Consider the following 19,107-nt stretch of genomic DNA (forward strand, 5'->3'; position numbering starts at 1 on the left):
ATGCCTGGGGGTTTCTTAGAATACATAATAATACGTTTAAGAGGACGTATTGTTTAATGTATTATTTGAACCACATAATCTAAAGATAATTTTATTCGCTGGAGTGAAGTGATTTTTAGAAAAATGTTCTTATTGTTGTTTTTTTCGTAATTGAAAATTGAGCGTTCTTTTGCGTCTGAAAAATTTAACCCGCCAGCTAAATTGTTTGTCGGGCTGCAGTCATCCGATCTATTTTCAAATGGAATAAATCTGCAAGTACTAACTCTGTCTCTCATATTAATATATAAGATAATAATGTAATATAGTACAATAATAAAAATAAATTATAACATATAATGGTAATTTTTCGAAAAAAATATATAATATACTCCTCTTTGTCGGTAAGGAAGTTATTTTTTTCTTACCATCGAACCAATTGAAAAATTATTATTATTTGTTATTATAATTTATTTCTAATATTATATTATGTTATTATATTATGTATTATTCTCAGTGACAAAAAATCAGTCTTTCAAGATTTTATGCAATTTGAAACTATCAGGGTGACTGCAACCCGGCATACTGTGTTAGCTGGCGCGTTGCATTTTGCAGGGGAAAAACCATTTAATTTTCAATAGCCAAAAAAAAGAACACTTTTTGAAAAAATCGCTTTTCTCATGCAACTAAAATTACTTTTGCATTATGTGGTTGAAATATTAAATTAAACAATGCATCCTTGTAGACGTATCACGTATTTTAGGGAAACCCCGTGCATTTCAAGCCCCTTAAATCTTTTTAAAAATAAATTTCAAGATATTCTTAAACCTTAAAACCTCCATATGTTGATGGAAGGCTTGCAAGCTCTGAATTGGTTTTTCAATGACCCTCGTCACTCCTCACGATTTCTCGAAGACGATGTTCCCGGAGTCGATCGAGTGTTTTTGAGAGTCTTTCGTTTTGGCGTACGAGTTCTTTGATTTTCTGTTGATTTGAATTAAACTGCTGCGTCATGTCAGCCTCTGGGTTATCATCGGATTTTACGGCTTTCTTCACCTGAGAATAACTGCTAGAATTGCTTTTTATCAACTTTTCGTCGCTTGCTGTGCATCTGCAATTCTGATTATTCCTGCTAGTCAAGCAGTTCGTCGCCAGTTGTTCAATCTTACATTCAAATTCAGTTTTTATCTAGGAAAGAAAGGTAATATTCATCAAATCCTTTAATTGTACTACGCAAGTTAAAAATAGTTTTTTAGTATAATAATAATTTTCTTTATTTTTGATGTTATGATTTTTACGGTTGTCTTAAATAATTTTATGTTAATGCTTTTTTGTCTACATTCTCTAAAATAAATATTTTCCTAATATTGATTATTAATTTTATGATTCGTAAAACAAATTTATGTAGTTCCGCTGGGATCCGAACCTAGGTCTTTCAGATTGCTGGTCTGCTGCTCTTGTCCACTAAGCTACGGGGCGACGAAAATATTTCATTTACAACTCTCGCAAGTTGAATTCCGACGTAATTCCTTATAACAGCTAAGATTCATTTTTCAAACATTCAAATGTTTTATATTTTTTATGTTATAGTTTTGACCCAACAAATTGTATTAAATAATTTGATGTTAATGTTTTTTGTCTACATAGTCTGAAAATATTTTTTTAAATTGATAATTGATTGAGTAATGAAAAAATTCTGTAGCTGCACTGGGATCTGAACCTAGGTCTTTCAGATTGCTGGTCTGATGCTCTTGTCCACTAAGCTACGGGACGACGAAAATATTTCATTTACAACCCTCGCAAGTTGAATTCTGATGTAATTTCTTATAACAGCTAAGATTCATTTTTCAAACATTCAAATGTTTTATATTTTTTATGTTATGGTTTTGATCCGACAAATTGTATTAAATAATTTGGTGTTAATGTTTTTCGTCTACATGGTCTGAAAATATTTTTTTAGATTGATAATTAATTGATTAGGCGGTGAAAAAATTTCTGTAGCTGCACTGGGATCTGAACCGTTGACAAGTTGAATTCCGACGTAATTCTTAATACTTGTAAGATTCATTTTTCAAAGTTTCAAACATTCAAAAGTTTTATACTTTTGATTTTATGGTTTTAACCTGATAAATTGTATTAAATAATTTGATGTCGATATTTTTTTGTCTACATATTCTAAAAATATATTTTCGTATTGATTATTATTTTTATAAGTTGTGAAAAAAATTCTGTAGCTCCACTAGAATCTAAACTCAGGTTTTTCAGATTGACCCACTAAGCTACGGGAGACGAGAATATTTTCTTTACAGCCCTTACAAGTTGAATTTTGACATAATTCCTAACAGTTTTAAGATTCATTTTTCATACATTCAAATGGGATGCGAAGAAAATATTCTTGTCTCCTTGTAGCTTAGTGGGTAAGAAGATTAGACTGGAAATCTAAAAGCTCTGGGTTCGGATCCCAGGGGAGCTAGAGACAATTTGTTTTCACAACTTATAAAAATAATAATCAATATTAAAAAAATATTGATTATAGACCATTATGTTACTAAAGCCCGACCTATTTCGCAGAATTAAAATTTGTATTCGACATGTGCAAAAGTTAAATTAAATTTAGAAAAAAGCAAAAGCTTATATGGTCCAATATCAATCAAAAGATGTGCTTTTTAACAGGTGATAATTACTTTTTTCAATAGTTCCATTGTATTATTTAAATTAAAAGTTATTAAAAAAAATCAAAACTTCCTCAAAAAGATCAAATTTGAACGAAAGATAATTAATTTTCAACTAAAAAAAGTCTATTTCCAACATAGTAGTTAAATTTTGAAGTGAGGAAATTAATTTTTAAATAAAATAATTAACCATCAACCAAAAAAATGAAGTTTTGACCTAACAATTGAATATTCAACTCAAACGATGAATTTACTACAAAAAAAAGACAAATATTCTTCAAAATTCATGATTTTCCAACAGAATAGTTCAATTTTTAACCAAACAGATGAATTTTCCACCAAAAAATTAAATTAAACAAACAAAATTAAATTAAATAAGATAATTTTTTAAGAAAAAATGGAACAGTCAAATTATAAATTAAAAAAATTAATTATCAATAAAAAAAACAACAAATTTTCAATCAAATAAATGATTTTTTAACAAATTATATGAATTTTGAACTAAATTATGGAATTTTTAACGGAATTTACAAACTAATTGCTAAATTTTCCACGAAAAAAATTAATTTTATACTAAAAAGGTGAATTGATCCCCAAAAAGACTAATATTGCATCAAAAATACAAATTAAAAAAAATACAGACATTTTCTACCAAATGACAGAACTTTCAACTGAAGATACTTGTTAAACTAAACATGGAGTAGTTAAATTTTCTGTAAAAAATTAATTAAACAAATTTAAACGAAGTGGTTACATTTCTGAATTAGCTAAATCGTTTAACTAACTTTCATTCAAAGCAATTTTAATCAAGGAAATGAATTTTCAAACAAAAAGATTAATTTTCAATGAAAAAGATTAATTTTCCATAAAAAAAGATTATTTTAAACGAAATACATGAATTTTCAACAAAAATTTTAAATTGAAATGATTTATTAATCTAAAAGTGGAATTTTTAAACAAAGAAATTAAATTTGAACTCAAAAGGTGAATTAGTCACCAAGAAGATTAATATTCTATCAAAAAACAAAATTTCAATAAAATACAGACATTTTTAACGGGAAAGTTGAATTTTCAGCTAGCGAAGATAAATTTTTAAACGCGGCTCGCTAGTTTCAGCGCGCATAAGGCGCAAATAGTATATTATTTTCAGAAATATATATTATTACAATTCCTAACATACATTGGTATTAAAACAGATGGAGTTTCATTGTCTCGTTAAACAAAAATGCGCATTCTTAAAATTTTTTATTAATAAACATTTTATTGCAACTTTTGCCGTTTTTTCAAAAACTGAATTTGCTCATTTGCACTTTTGTTTTTTTGGGATTTAAAAGTTACACATACTGTTTACAGATCAGCCTTACAGACAGACGGACGGACGGACAGACAGACAGACAGACAGACAGACAGACAGACAGACAGACAGACAGACATACAGACAAATAGATTCATAGACAGCCAGACACACGGACAGACAAGCAGACAGACAGACATACGAACAGGCAGACAGACAGACAGACAGAAGGAGAGACAGACACATTCTCAAAAACAAATCTAATACCTTCTCTGATGAGAATGTAAAAATTAAATAATTTGTCATGAATAATGCTTTGATAGTCCTGTTTTTTGTTTCAATAGCAAAAAATAGCATTGAGAACATCAACAATTAAATTTTTTGAAAACGCACGTACAAGTCGAAAAAAAATTAAAACACAAAAATTGTGATAAGAATGTGCCCACGCAGCGGGCAGATTTTTTTTACTGTTAAGAATGATTTTCGCTATTAAAACAAAAACTACGAATCCTATCAAAAACTGATTAAAAACAATTTTTTAGATATTTTTCAAATGCACAATTTTTCTCCACTTTTCTTTTCACTTATTTTGCATAGTTTGACAGCAAAATGTAATTTTTCATTTTCTATTATTTTTTTATGTTGTCAAAATTAGAAAGTTTGATTTTTAAAGAAAATTCAAAAAGTTGTTATTAAAATCTTTTAGGGCCTTCAAAAATTAACAACTTTTCTTTTCTTTAATTTTTTCATATCGTGCGTTATTTGGCTCAAAATGTTCATTTTCGTGTTTTGTTTAAATTTTGGAAATGCTATAACTATGGTAAATTTTGTTTTATCAAAAAAGTCATTAAAATAAATTGTTTGTCTTTCTGAATATTATGAAAATCCGTACAAAAAATTTTAAAAAAGCCATCCACGAACAGACAGACCGACAGACTGACAGGCAAACATATTCGTAAAAAGCTACTTTCAGATTCAGGGGTTCTCAAAACTTGGAAATTAAAAAAAACTTGGAGGTCAAATTTTCCACAAATCTAATCCCTACTCTGATGAGAATGTAATAATTCATTTTCAACAAAAAGGAAATAAATTTCCAATTAAATAGTTAAATTTTTAAGCAAAGAAATTATATTTTAACTAAAATACTGAATCTTTAACAAAAAAATCAATTTTTAACCCAATAAGTAAATTTTCAAAAAAAGAGGAAAAGTTTAATTTTTGGTGGAAAAAAATTAATTTTCAATAAAAAAATTTTGAATGAAAGGGATAACTTTTCAATCAAGAAGATTAATTTTAATAAAATATATGCAGTTTTAGCCAATTTTGGAATTTTGAAAAGAATTTAAAACAAAAAGTTAAATTTTCAATCAAAGAAATAAATCTTCAACTAGAAAGGGGAATTAGAACATGATTTGTAATTTTTTATGGTTTCAGGTTATATTAAATTTTTGAAAGAAAACCGGTTCTTAAAAAAAAAGAATTGGTATTTTAAAAAAAAGCCATCTCTAAAATGATCAATTTTCACCAATTTTAGTTTATTTTAGCATTTTATACTGAAAATGGGTATTTTTAAACTAAATTCATCATCAGAATTCCCAAATATGATAAATTTTAGGTTATGTATGCGTCTTCATTTATAGATATTCTCAATAAGAAATTATTAGATTTCAAAGAATAATTTTTTAAACAATTAATTTTCTCTGGTTTTTAACGTCTTCTATAGGAAATTAAATTTTTTCGAATAAATTCTTGGACGTAAAGTGTTCATAATTTTTGAACAATTTATTTTATGTTAGCACTTTACAATAACAGTTGATATTTTCTAAGAAAAATCGTTATAATTTGAACCAGCTTTGCAATTTTTTACAGTTTTAGGTTATATTAACGTCTTTCATATAAAATCAGTTATTTTATAGAAAAAATAAGAAATTAGATTTCAAAGGAATTTCATAACTTTCTTTTACAATTCGAGGTTATATTAGCATTACACACGGGAAAGGTTTTTTTAAATAAAAAAATATTACATTCTACAGGATAAAAATTTCCAACAAGATACATTTTTCAGTTTTGTTATCGCTTTTTACTGAAAATTGATAGTTTTTAACCAAAAAATGTAATATTAGAGTGATAATTTTTATACAATTTGAGTTTACATAAGCGCTCTCTTAACCCAGTGGGCACAAAATTTGGCGACGTCTTTACGACATCGTTACGACATCCTATGTCCATGTCGTTTCGATGTCTTTGTGATATCGTAAAGACATCGTCAGATCATACGACTTGTTTACGATATCGTAAAGACACCTTAACGACATGGACATAGTATATCATAAAGTTGTCGTAAAGATGTCGTAGCGATGTCGTAAAGACGTCGCCAAACTTTGTGCCCACTGCGAATCTAGCTTCTTAAATTAGTGATATTTTATTGAGAAACAGAGATTATTTCTCGAAATGTCAGCCATTTTAAATTAGTATTTCAGTAGGAAATGTTACCGAAATTTCAGTTAATAATCATTGGTCTTTAGTTAATTTTTATTGATTCAAATAAAGAGCAGGTATTACCCAAAAATTTGTATTTATAATAACAAATAATTACAGTTCGAACAAGATAAAAATTTTTAAAATAGTTTCAGGTTATATTAAAGGTCTTTATAGGAAATTTGTAATTTTAAATAGAAGTCGTTAGATATCAATACAGATTTAAAATTTTAGACGAGTGATCTGGAATTGAAACACAACAAACTAAAATAACACAAATAACAACTGAAGCAAAAAAGTGCCGACTCAGGGCTAACGGTTTGGTGCCGACTCAGGATCTCTAAGAATGTTTACACGTTTCATCCCAGTGGGCACAAAATTTGGAGACGTCTTTAAGACATCGTTACGACATCTTCACGACAACTTTACGACATTCTATGTTCATGTCGTTAAGTCATCTTTACGATATTGCAAATATGTCGTATGATCTGATGATGTGTTTACGATATCGCAAATACACTGTAACGCCATGGACGTAGGATGTCGTAAAGTTGACGTAACGATGTCGTAACGATGTCGTAAAGACGTCGCCAAATTTTGTGCCCAGTGGGATGCTATTATGCAAACGAAACAAATCCGAATGAAAAGTCGACTTTAACAGGCAAAAGCACACAAAACACAGAAACCAACGCACTTAATCGATTTAACTTTTCAAAATATTAACACACCTGTAGCTGCTTCACAAGGATAGAAGAAAATGGAATTTCGTTTGAACCAAAAAATTATACGCCGCTAACGTTGTCAAGTAAAAAATAATGACTGAAAATTAATGTCGTCTCTGAGAAACGCGCGGGTGCCGACTTAGGACGGCTGTCCTCTAAGTATAATAAATTATTTTTAAAAATGTTTCATTTATCTCAAGTATAAAAGAATTCAATTTGCAACTTACAAACTTATTCTCCTTTTCTAATTCCATTATAGAACCTTGCAATTTTTCAATTTCAACACATTTTTCTTCTTTAAGATCCAATTCTGTCTTAAGTGCCTGAATAGTTCTTTCAAGAGCAATTTTAGTGTCAGAAATTTCCACTAGCTGATTTTGTACTAGCTGATTACAGTCGGCTGTGAATAAATAAATCAATAAGAGCATTGTTAACAAAAAACTGTAAAATTATTGTTTAAAATTTTTTTTAAACTTTTTCAACATACAATTTATGAGGACAAATTTAAAAACTATTTCCGTATAAGAACTTGATGAAATTTATGTCTACATAATCCCATTTAGTATATTATAGTAACACTCTACCATAAACCACTTTCGTTAAAGAGGTTGTAGGTTATCCTGCATATAAACAGTGAACAAGCATTACGTATAATCGTAAAAGGATTTGATCGCGGTTCCCAACATAAATCATTTCATATATTTTATATGCGATATAGTTTCAATTTCATAACAAATGAAGCTTATATACCCTTTGAAATTTCCATTTTGAATTGTATAAACAATAGGGGTGGTTTGAAAAAAAAATTAGGAATCTTCCAAGTCGGCTTTTGTAAGTAGGATAGAAGAAGTCCCTAGCCGACTTTATCCCGCAACCTAACCAACTTTACCCCGAACCTGAAGAATTTTTACCCAGTATTCTAACTGACTTTGCCCCGCATAAGGGGGTATTTAGGAAAAAGAAAACAGGAATGGTGAAGCCGTGGTGGGATAGGGAATGTAAAATAATGAAAAGAAAGGTGAAAAAGAAGTACAGGAAACGGAAGGAACCGCGAGAAGGGAGGAGTTCTTAGAAATGAGGAAGGAGTTTAGGGTGATATGTAAGAAGAAAGAGCAGGAAAAGGAAAAATGCTGGAAGAGGAGTTGAGAAGTGTTAAGACAGAAGGTGACGTCTGGAAGATTATTAATAAGTTCAGGAATCGTAGGGTGGGGATTAGTGAGAAGATAGGGAGTGAAGAATGGAAAAAATTTGTCAAAGATTCATTTCAGCGAGCAGATACACGAAAGAGAGATGATGGGATTAAAAGAATGAGGGAGGTAGATGCAGAGGAGTTGAATGACGAGGAGATAGAGAAGAAGATAAGGAAGTTGAAAAAATTTAAGACAGCAGGGCTGGAGATGGTAGAGAATGAAGTTTGGCTGTTTGGCTTACAAGAGATAGAGGAGAGGCTAAAGGGGGTAGTCAAAAAAGTATGAAGGGGAAAGGGATTCCCAATAGGTTTGAGGGAGGGATTGATCGTACTACTGTACAAAAAGGGGATAGGGAGAGGCAGGAAAATTATGGAGTAATTACGCTAATGAATACGGCGTAAAAAATATAGGCGATGGTGTTGCCAGATAGGCTGCGGAAGGATGTTGAGGGGAAAAGAATATTGCCGGAGACTCAGGCGGGCTTTAGTGAGGAAAGGAGTACTATTTAAAATATATGTCTTGCAGCACGTGGAGGATAGAGAACAAACCAAAAAGAATGCCAAAGTGTACGCGTTTTTGTAGATCTAAAAGGCGCGTTTTCTTCGGTGGATAGGGGTAGGTTGTGGCAGGCAATGGAAAAGAGAGGGATAGAGAGAGGGCTGATCGAGAGGTTAAGGGATGTATATGAGGAGACGAAAGATAGGGTGAGAGGAGGGGAGGGAATCTCGAAGATTTTCTGGATGGATAGGGGGTTGAGGCCATGGTGACCGCTTAGCTCAATGCTTTTTGCAATTTTAATTGCAGATATAGAAAGTAACCTAGCGGCCGGAGTGGTAGGAGGAGTTAGGGTAGGAGGAGTCAGGATATGGCCACTCGCATATGCAGATGACATAGTGCTCCTAGCAAAGAGCGAAGAGGCTTCAAAAGAGATGATGAAAAGGTTGAGAAGATACTTGGACAAAAATATTGTAGAGTTAAATGCAGATAAGTCGAAGGTTATGGTGTTCAGGATAGGAGGTGGGAGAGATAAGGGAGGGGGTGAAAGTGGAAGAGAAAAGCGGTACAGGAAGTAAAAGAGTTTGTGTACCTGGGTTTCCTGTTTCGAAGGAATAGGGGAGTGGATGGTCATATGGAAGAGAAAGTGAGAAGGGCAAATCTGGTGATGAGGCAGGTGTCGGGGCTGGGGAAGAGGTTGTTCGCAGTTGATTTTGAAAAGGAGAATAAAACTGTTTCATTCGCTAGTGATGAGTGTCTTATTTTACGGAGTGACGGTGCGGAGGTGAAAGGTAAGTGAGGAGGTAAATAAGATACAGGAAAGGTATGTAAAGTGGACACTGGGATTGGCAAGGAATACGCTAAACTATATTGTCAGGAGGGAGACAGGAAGAACGAGTTAGGGATTATAACGGGAAGTCGAGGGTGTAAATGTGAGAAAGAAATTTTGAAAGAGGGGACAGTAAGCTGGTTTAGTAGTGTTGGTGGAAGAAGGAAAACAGACGTAGGGGTGCGAAGATGGAAGTGGAAGTGGAAAGGTATTATAGAACGAATGGATTGCAGATGAATAAAGTGAGAAGGATGCACGAGGATGAAAGGCATATGAGTTGGTTTAAAAGAATGGAATGAAGAAAGAGAAGGCAGAAGGAGAGGAGAAAATAAGAGAGTCAAGGTTTAATGGGAACTATGTGTGGATTACGCCAAGAGAGAGAGAGAAAGAGATCGCAATATTTGTGTAAGAAATGAGAGCAAGGAAGTCAGCAACTTATAGCGAGAACGAAATGTGGTTGCATGGAGGATTTTAATAGGTTCTAGCTTTCCAGAGAGAAGAGAATGTGTGAATTGTGCGGGAAGGGGGATGCAAAAGTTGAGTACTGATTTGAGGAGTGTGAAAAGGTGGAAAGGAGTCTAAGAAAACTGTAATTATTGTAAATGGTAGGTAAGTATTAGGGATAAGCCGTGGAGGCAGAGGTTGGCAATGCGAGGCATAGCGAGAAAATAGCGACATGCGTGGGAGGCGAGGCGAGGCAAAGCGAGGAAAGCTAGGCTATAAAAACGAGCGGATTAGATATATGGTGTGGATGGATGTTAATTCTTAAGAGGTAGTTGTAAGAAAATTCTGTAAAAAATGGGAGTGTAAGAAAGTCAATTTTTGCCCATTCTCTAGAGCTGATTTTACCCCGTACTCTCGTCTGATTTTCCCCGTACTCTAGTTGACTTTACCTCGTACCCCACCCAACCTTATTCCGTACCATAGCCCACTTGAAGCATTAGTCTTAAAGCTTTGACTTCGTCGAAGGTACAAATGGGATTCACCACGTATGTTTTGTTCAGGTTTAAAATTTTGTATTTTATATACAAATTAACATATCTTCTAAATAAATAAATTAAATGACTTTATTTTATAATTTCGAATTGCGTGTCGGATGATCACTAACCTACTGATAATTTCTCATCAAACTCCAATAACAAAATTTGCTTTATTAAAAAAATAGCAAATTTGATTTTTTAATTTGAATTCTAGATGCTGAGAGCTTTAATTTTAACCATCACCGATAACAATTGAAATAAGGGAAAAGCTTCCAGGATTGTTGGTTAAATATCAAAATTTTTGGTATTTCTCTTATTTTCCATATTTTTCAACCACTGATATTGAGAAAAAAAACACAACATAGCCAATTTTTTCACTATTCTACATAGGATAGTATAGGATAGGATATGATGGGATATGATAGGAAAGGATAAGATAGGATAGGACCTGTTAAGATAGGATATGTAAGGATAGGATATTGTAGGATATGATATGACAGGCTAGTATATTATATTTCGGATGTGATATGATAGGATAGGATCTTATAGAATATGATATGATGGAAAATTATCGGATATGATATCATAGAATATGTTATGATAGGGTATTGTATGGTAGGATAGGGTATGGTTTGATAGGATAGGATATTATAGGAGATGATATGGGATATGACATGATAGAATATTATATGATAGGATATGACATTATAGAATATGATATGATAGAATATGACATTATAGGATATGATATGATAGAATGTGACATAGTATGCGACGCGATAGGATAGTATAGGATAGAATATGATATGCTAGGATAGTATATTATAGGATATAATAGAATAAAATAGGCTACAATACGACAGGATAGGATATGATAAAATAGAATATAATAAGATAGGATATAGTATCATAAGACATGATATGATAGCGCACGGTATGATAGGATAGGAGATTATAGGATTGGAAATGATAGGGTACGATATTAGAGGATATAATATTGTAGGATATTGTAGTATAGGATATGATATGCTATGCTAGGATAGGATAGGCCATGCGACGATAGGATACGATATAATAGGACATCGTATGATAGGATTTGATAGAGTATAGTAGGATATGATATTACAGGATATGATACGATTGGATATAGTATAGTAGGATATGATATAACAGGATATGATACGATAGAATAGTATATTATAGGATATGATTTGATATAAAATGATATGCTAGGACATGAGAAGCTAGGTTAGGATATCATAGGATAGTATGGGGTAGGATAGAATAGACTAGTATATAATAGGATAGAATGTGGTAGAATTGGATAGAATCTGACAGTCTACGATAGGCTAGGATTGGTTACGTACGATAGGATATGGTAGGATAAGTTATGATAGGATATGATGATACAGGGCAGGATAAATTAGCAGGATTTGGCACTCGAAAAAAGTGTTATTGTCTAAGATAGAGAAGGTATGCAATTTAGAGAAAGTAATATAAAGGTAATATAAAATATAGAGAAGGTATAAACGGGACCCAAGAATGTTTAGCTTAGATTTACAATTTTGTTATTTACTAAACATATTTAAATATCTTCTCCGAAAAATATTAAATGATTTTTTTTATGATTTTAAATTACTAAACATCTATAAAATATCTACCAAATAGTTTGAATATCTAAATTTTCCGTATTTCTGTTTCTTTAAATTATTTAACCATTGATATTAAAAGAACAAGACTATATGCCGTTGAATATTTCATTTCTAATGACTATTCCACATATGATACAATATGATAGGACATGATATGATAAGATGGCACATTATAGGATATGAATATAGGATAGTATATTATAGGATATAACGATATAATAGTATATTATAGGATATGATGAGATATGATAGGATATAATAGGATATAATAGGATAAGATCGGATATGATATGATAGTATATTATAAGATATTATAGGATACGAACTTCATGGAAATAATTTCGAAATATATTTATATCTAGCAGAAGTTTAGATTGACATTTCTCAATCTAGCAAACAAATGCAAATTTACATTTTTTTGAAAATTTGAAAAATTTTCAAAATGACGGGATGTATGTAAATTATGTAATTTTAATCGGATTTAAAAATAGGGTGAGGAGGATTTGAAATATTTTTTAAACATCGTTATAAAAATCGTTAAAAATTTCCAAAACTGATAATAAAACCTTGTTTCAAATTTTGAAAAATCTCTAACTTTAAATTTTAGTTTAAACGAAAAATTTAATAAGGAATATTTAAAGGTATATTTCATACCGGGTGAACATTTTTAATTCAGTTTCCTAATGTATCAGAAAAATAACAGTTCATATTTTTGGAAGATTTTCAAAATATTGAACAGCATATAACTTTTCTACTTTTTATTTAAACTACAAAGTTTATTTGGATATTATTCAAGTCTTTTATTTATCTATAATAAACATTGACAAAGATTTCTAAAACTTGAAGAAAAATTTGTTTTCAAATTTCAAAATTGTTCTACATTCTTTCATTTTTGTTGGAAATATCTTTCTCATGGACTTTACCTTTAAAACTTAGCGTGGCCACAATATTCTGGTAACTATAAATGCACACATGCCAAAATACAGACAGTTGTCGACAAATTTTTCTGACTTTGTGAGTGTTCAGACATACAGATCCATTAAAAACTTTAGATCGGAATTTCTTGATAAAGAAAAATTTCTTATCATATCATATCCTATCATATTGTATCATATGTGGAATAGTCATAAGAAATTAAATATTCAACAACATATAGTCTTGTTCTTTTAATATCAATGGTTAAAAAATTTAAAGAAAGAGAAAGACGGAAAATTGAGATATTTAAACTATTTAGTAGATATTTTATAGATATTTAGTAATTTAAAATTATAAATAAAAATCAATTAATATTTTTATTGAGAAGATATTTAAATATGTTTCTTAAATAAAAAATGGTAAATTGCATACCTTCTCTATCTTTGACAATAACACTCTTTTCGAGTGCCAAATCCTTTTATTTTATCCTGCCCTGTATCACCATACCCTATCATAACTTATCCTACCGTATCCTATCATACGTATCCAATCCTAGCCTATCGTTGACTATCATATTCTATCCCATTTTACTATATTCTATCCTATTGTATACTAGTCTATTGTATCCTACCCCATATTATCCTATGATATCATTTTTTATCAAATCATATCCTATAATATACGATACTATCCTATTATATCCTGTAATATCATATCCTACTATGCTGTATCCAATTCTATCATACGATGTCCTATTATATCGTATCCTATCGTAGAATGGCCTATCCTATCCTATCCTATCCTATCCTATCATATCCTATCAAACCATATCCTATTATGTCATATTCTATCCTATCATGCCATATCCTATCATAACATATTCTATAATACCATATACTATACTATAATATTATATCTTATAATATGCCTAGACTATCATACTATATCCTTTCCTATCGTATTTCATCGTAGCCTATTGTATCCTATCATATCCTATATTACAAAATCATATAATATCCTACCGTATTATATCCTCTAATATCGTACCCTATCATATCCAATCCTATAATCTCTTATCTTATCATACCGTGCGCTATCATATCATATCTTATCATATTCTATTTTATCATATCCTATCCTGTCGTATTGTAACCTATTCTATTCTACCATATCCTTTAATATACTATCATATCATATTCTATCCTATCCTATTGCGTCACATCCTATCCTATCATATCATATCCTATAATGTCATATCCTATCATACAGAATATCGTTCAGAATATTATCATTCAGAACATATCGTTCAGAACTATTCAGAATAAATGACAGGAAATAGGAAACATGCATGAATATGACGTGAGAAAAAATGTTTACTGTCTACACACTGAAATTAAATCACAATGAGATCGCATATTCAACTTAATGCGCTGGATGAGCTTGTTTCTGGATAACAAGTCGTTCGATATTAGGCTGAATACTCGAGTTAATAATCGAGTTAATTGAAAGCATCAGATTTATATTTATTTATTTTGTATTTATTTATTTTTTTGCAATTATTAATTATTAATTAATTATTAATTAATTATATATAATTTATTTTGTAATTATTTATTTTGTATTTATTTTTCTAAAACGTTACCATTGAAAATCCTAACTCGCACAGATAGGAAGTCGGAAAGGGCATTAAAATTTGCAAAGCTTACTATGAAAGTTGTGGGTATTTATCTTGAAGAAATACCCAAAACTGAGAAACTGGGCGAGTTGCGTATTCAGCTTTCATTCGCAGGTTGAAACTCATATCAAACAATTGATGTTGTAAATTTGTTTAGATTTGAACATTTTGAACAACAACTGCATTGAAAGGGCTGATTGCCCACTTATTTTCGTACTCCCAAAGAGGGGGAAAATATTCTCTGATTAAAACTTTCATTTCAGTTAAGTGAGTTGTAAACAAATTTAAAGTATATGCACCTGGTGCATAGCTTGCAGAATAGGCTTTCAGTAGAGGAAATACGTCAAATTGGTGCATTCTTAGTTGATGAACCCAATAATCAATTTTTAACAAGTACCCTTCCATTTCATACTGGAGAGTGATCATATCATTTTTACGCGCCAGAGGACTGTTATTGTTGCATAAGAACAAATAAACTTCGTCTTTTAATAACACTCATCTATTCAGAACTTTTCTCCGGGATAGCCACCTTACTTCTGTATGATACAGTTAGTGTAAAAAATCTGCTTTCAATTTCAAACACAGTTCTTCGAATAAACGCTACTTTAAAGACAAAGTTTTTACGTAATTTACAATACTGACACAGTTGTCCATCACAAACTTCAAATCACCTCGTAGAGGTTTCACAGGCAGTGCATATCTATGAATCATGCAATGTGTCCATTGCGCATTTGGCGCTATTTCTAAAATTCGTGTGACAAACCCCAAATTCTTTCCTATCATCGCAGCGACTCCGCCTGTGAAAATGGCAACACATTTGTAAAAATTGAAGTCGAAGAAATCAACTTTTTGTATCATCGCAGCGAAAAGGCATGCTCCTGTGGTTCTTCCCGGCAACGCTAAACAAAACAACATTCTCTCATCTATGTCTTCCTCTTCCACGTAATTCACGAAGCACAGTACCCAGTGGACACAAAGTTTGGCGACGTCTTTACGACATCGTTACGACATTTTTACGACAACTTTACGACATCCTATGTCCATGTCGTTAAGGTGTCTTTACGATATCGTAAATAAGTCGTATGATCTGACGATCTCTTTACGATATCGCAAAGACACCGAAACGACATGGACATAGGATGTCGTAAAGCTGTCGTAACGATGTCGTAAAGATGTCGTAACGATGTCGTAAAGACGTCGCCAAATTTTGTGCATACTGGGTAGCTGAGCAGCACCGGAAACATCTACTGATTCGTCGAAATGCAGAGAGAAAAATGGAGTTTTTCTCACAGCAAATTTCAATTGTTCTTTAACATCACTCGACATCTTTTCAATTCTTCGGTGAACCGTGTTGTTTGAATGAGGCATTTCTACAATTTTCCTAGCAGCATCTTGTCCCAAGATTTTTTGTCTGCCCTCCTCAAGGAGTCGAGCTTCCAATTTCCCTTGAAAGTAGTGCAGCGGCTTATCTGCATCTTTTGGGTGTGAGATGTCCAAATGCCTTTTTAATCTCGAAGGTGCCTTCGAGAATGGAGACAATTTTGCGAGACACAAAACACACTGAGGTTGGTTTTCCTCCAACCGGAAACCGTATACCAGATAATCACTCATGTCTCGTTTCAACGGGCACAGCATTCACAGAATTTCAAATATTAATTTAAAATTGTCCACATTCACTTGTACAATTTCCGTTACTTATGCAATGTTTTGACCGAAACTTATTTAGCTATTTCTCATAGAACTTAGAGCAGAAAGGTAGATCCCTCTGTCTTGACTCTCTGAGGAAAACTGACAAATTTTCTGCAAAGTAGGAGTGAGACTTTCCAGTTTCGACGGGTCGTCAGATCATAAATTCTTAAACCTCCTTCAAGCTTGAAGCATCTTTGGAATAACAGTCGGAAATTTGCATTTTGCCGACCTGCATAACACAGTGGGCACAAAATTTGGCGACGTTTTTACGAGATCGTTACGACATCTTTACGACACCTTTACGACATCTTTACGACATCCTATGTCCATGTCATTTCGGTGTCCCATATTTAAATAGGAAAAGTAATCCGTCTCGAATCAGACAGGTTCTACCCTTGGAGTCGCAGAATCTTGTTCAAATTTTACAACTTTTTGGTTACAAATTTCAATTTTTGTAATATGACAAGAAATTTATAACACACACACATTTCATATATTTGTGAAATATTTATTAACTTCAAAAATAATGCACATTTTTGAATGTTTTTGGCTCATTGTAAAGGCTTTTTTAGACAGTATTATAATATTACAATACCGCGTGAAAATAGTCTTAAAATGAGCCCAAAACCATTTAGCAATGTTCATTATTTGGGAAATTATTAAAAATTTAAGAGAACAATGTCCTAACGTTTCGAATCGTAGTGCTGGCTGGCTGCGCTTGACCTTCCCATTGTTAGAGAATTAGAGCCGATTGAGAAAAATGGAAAATTTGGTAAAATATTCATCAATGTAATGTATTTTTTATCATTGTGTAAACCGGCAAAGTACAACGGATATCAATAGAAATTGATGCAAAGACACATATATCATAATAATAAATTATTGCAGAAAACATTTCACTGTTATAAACAAATTTTTTAAACTAAAATACATTTATGGAACTTTTAAAGGATCAAAATGGTTTTTTTTTATCATGAAAAATCAACTTTCAACACAACAAAGTGTTATTTCACATTAAAAATCTTGTTAGTCAATAGTATTTGCCATTATTGTTAATAAATTATAAGAAGAATTGCATCCGATTGGTGTTTTTACCAAAAAAAAATATATTTTTCAGCATCTAGTCTTCTTTAAAAAATCATTTTTTTTATAAAAGCACGAATATAATGCAATTTTTTATATAATTTGTTGATAACAGTTATTAATATTTATTCCGGTGAAAAATCATAATGTGAAATAATATTGTGGTGTATTTCAAGACGATTTTTCATGAAGAGAAAATATTTGGTTCTATATAATTTCTATTATTACAAATTTCTTTATAAAATTTGTTTTAAGAGTTACATTTTTACTTCAACTTATTCTTATAATATTTGTGTTTGCGTATCAATTTCTATCGCTTTCTGTTGTATTTGTTTAATAACATAACATTTAACACAAAATGCAAATTGATATTCGGCCTCAAGGGACTGATGTAAAATTTTATAAAGAGTTTTTTTTTTTACTTGAAAATCAACATCAACCTCTAGCTTAATTTGTCGGCGAAAATCGATTGTTGGACCACTTTGCAGCATAACAAAAGTGCAATAACTTTTGAAGATATTAACTCATTTTTATCTGTCTTTTTTAATGTTTTCGTCATTATCAAGCAAAATTTAACAAGGTACATTAACCTAGTATCTCCACAATCGAATTTTTGAATTTTTCATAGCTCAGAATTTTGGGTTTTTTTTTGGCTGCAATACAAATTTTTGGGCTCCTTTACTTTTTTCAAAAAATCGATTTTCTTATGGAGATGCCAGGTTTACGTTAACCTAGCACCTCCACTTCTTTAAATCGCTAAATAATAAAAAATACAATTACACCAGAATTTCGGTTTTTTTTGGGCTCTTAAAATTAGCAAAAAAAATTTTTCCCCAAACCAACCCTTAACTTCCCAAATCAATCCCCTTCGAAAAATTGAAAATTTTCAGTAATTCAATAACGGGATATTTTTGGGCCTTTTTAGGGCTCCCAGAAAATACCCACTACGATTTTTAGGCTTTTAACTCTTAACGTTAAAAATCAACCCTGCTCTGCCACGTAGATACTACTTTGTCAAAAAATCAATTTTTCTAGAATTTTTGAATCGAAATAAAGTCTCTGATTTTTGGGCTCCTCGGAAAAACTCGCTACGATTTTTGGGCTACAACCCTTAATGTCAAAAATCAACCTCTTTCTACCACGTAGATACAACCTTGTCAAAAAAATATTTTTGTAGAATTTTTCAATGAAAATAAAGTCCCTAATTTTTGGGCTCCTCAAAAATACCCGCTACGATTTTTGGGCTTCAACCCTCAACGTCAAAAATCAAACCCTCTCTACCACGTAGATATCACTTTGTCAAAAAATAAATTTTTCTAGAATTTTTCAATAGAAATAAAGTCTCTGATTTTTGGGCTCCTCGAAAATACCCGCTACGATGTTTGGGCTTTAACCCTCAACGTCAAAAATCAACCCCTCTTTGCCACGTAGACACCACTTTATCAAAAAATAAATTT

At 31.5% G+C, this 19,107-nt stretch overlaps 1 protein-coding gene across 1 annotated transcript in view; it reads right to left on the minus strand.

Annotated features, from left to right (window-relative positions):
- Positions 1-408: 408 nt before the first annotated feature.
- LOC117181743 (interaptin-like) overlaps positions 409-19,107 on the minus strand; it is a 47,290-nt gene continuing 28,591 nt past the window's right edge. The window contains exons 6-7 of the mRNA XM_033374707.1: positions 7,370-7,542; positions 409-1,164 (exon numbers count right to left, since the gene is read on the minus strand). Of these exons, the coding sequence (XP_033230598.1) occupies positions 856-1,164; positions 7,370-7,542 (482 nt within the window). The 3' untranslated portion in view covers positions 409-855. The remainder of the gene's footprint in view (positions 1,165-7,369; positions 7,543-19,107) is intronic.

Source organism: Belonocnema kinseyi, chromosome 10 (assembly GCF_010883055.1).
Source record: "Belonocnema kinseyi isolate 2016_QV_RU_SX_M_011 chromosome 10, B_treatae_v1, whole genome shotgun sequence".
In the NCBI taxonomy this organism is placed as follows: Eukaryota; Metazoa; Arthropoda; class Insecta; order Hymenoptera; family Cynipidae; genus Belonocnema; species Belonocnema kinseyi.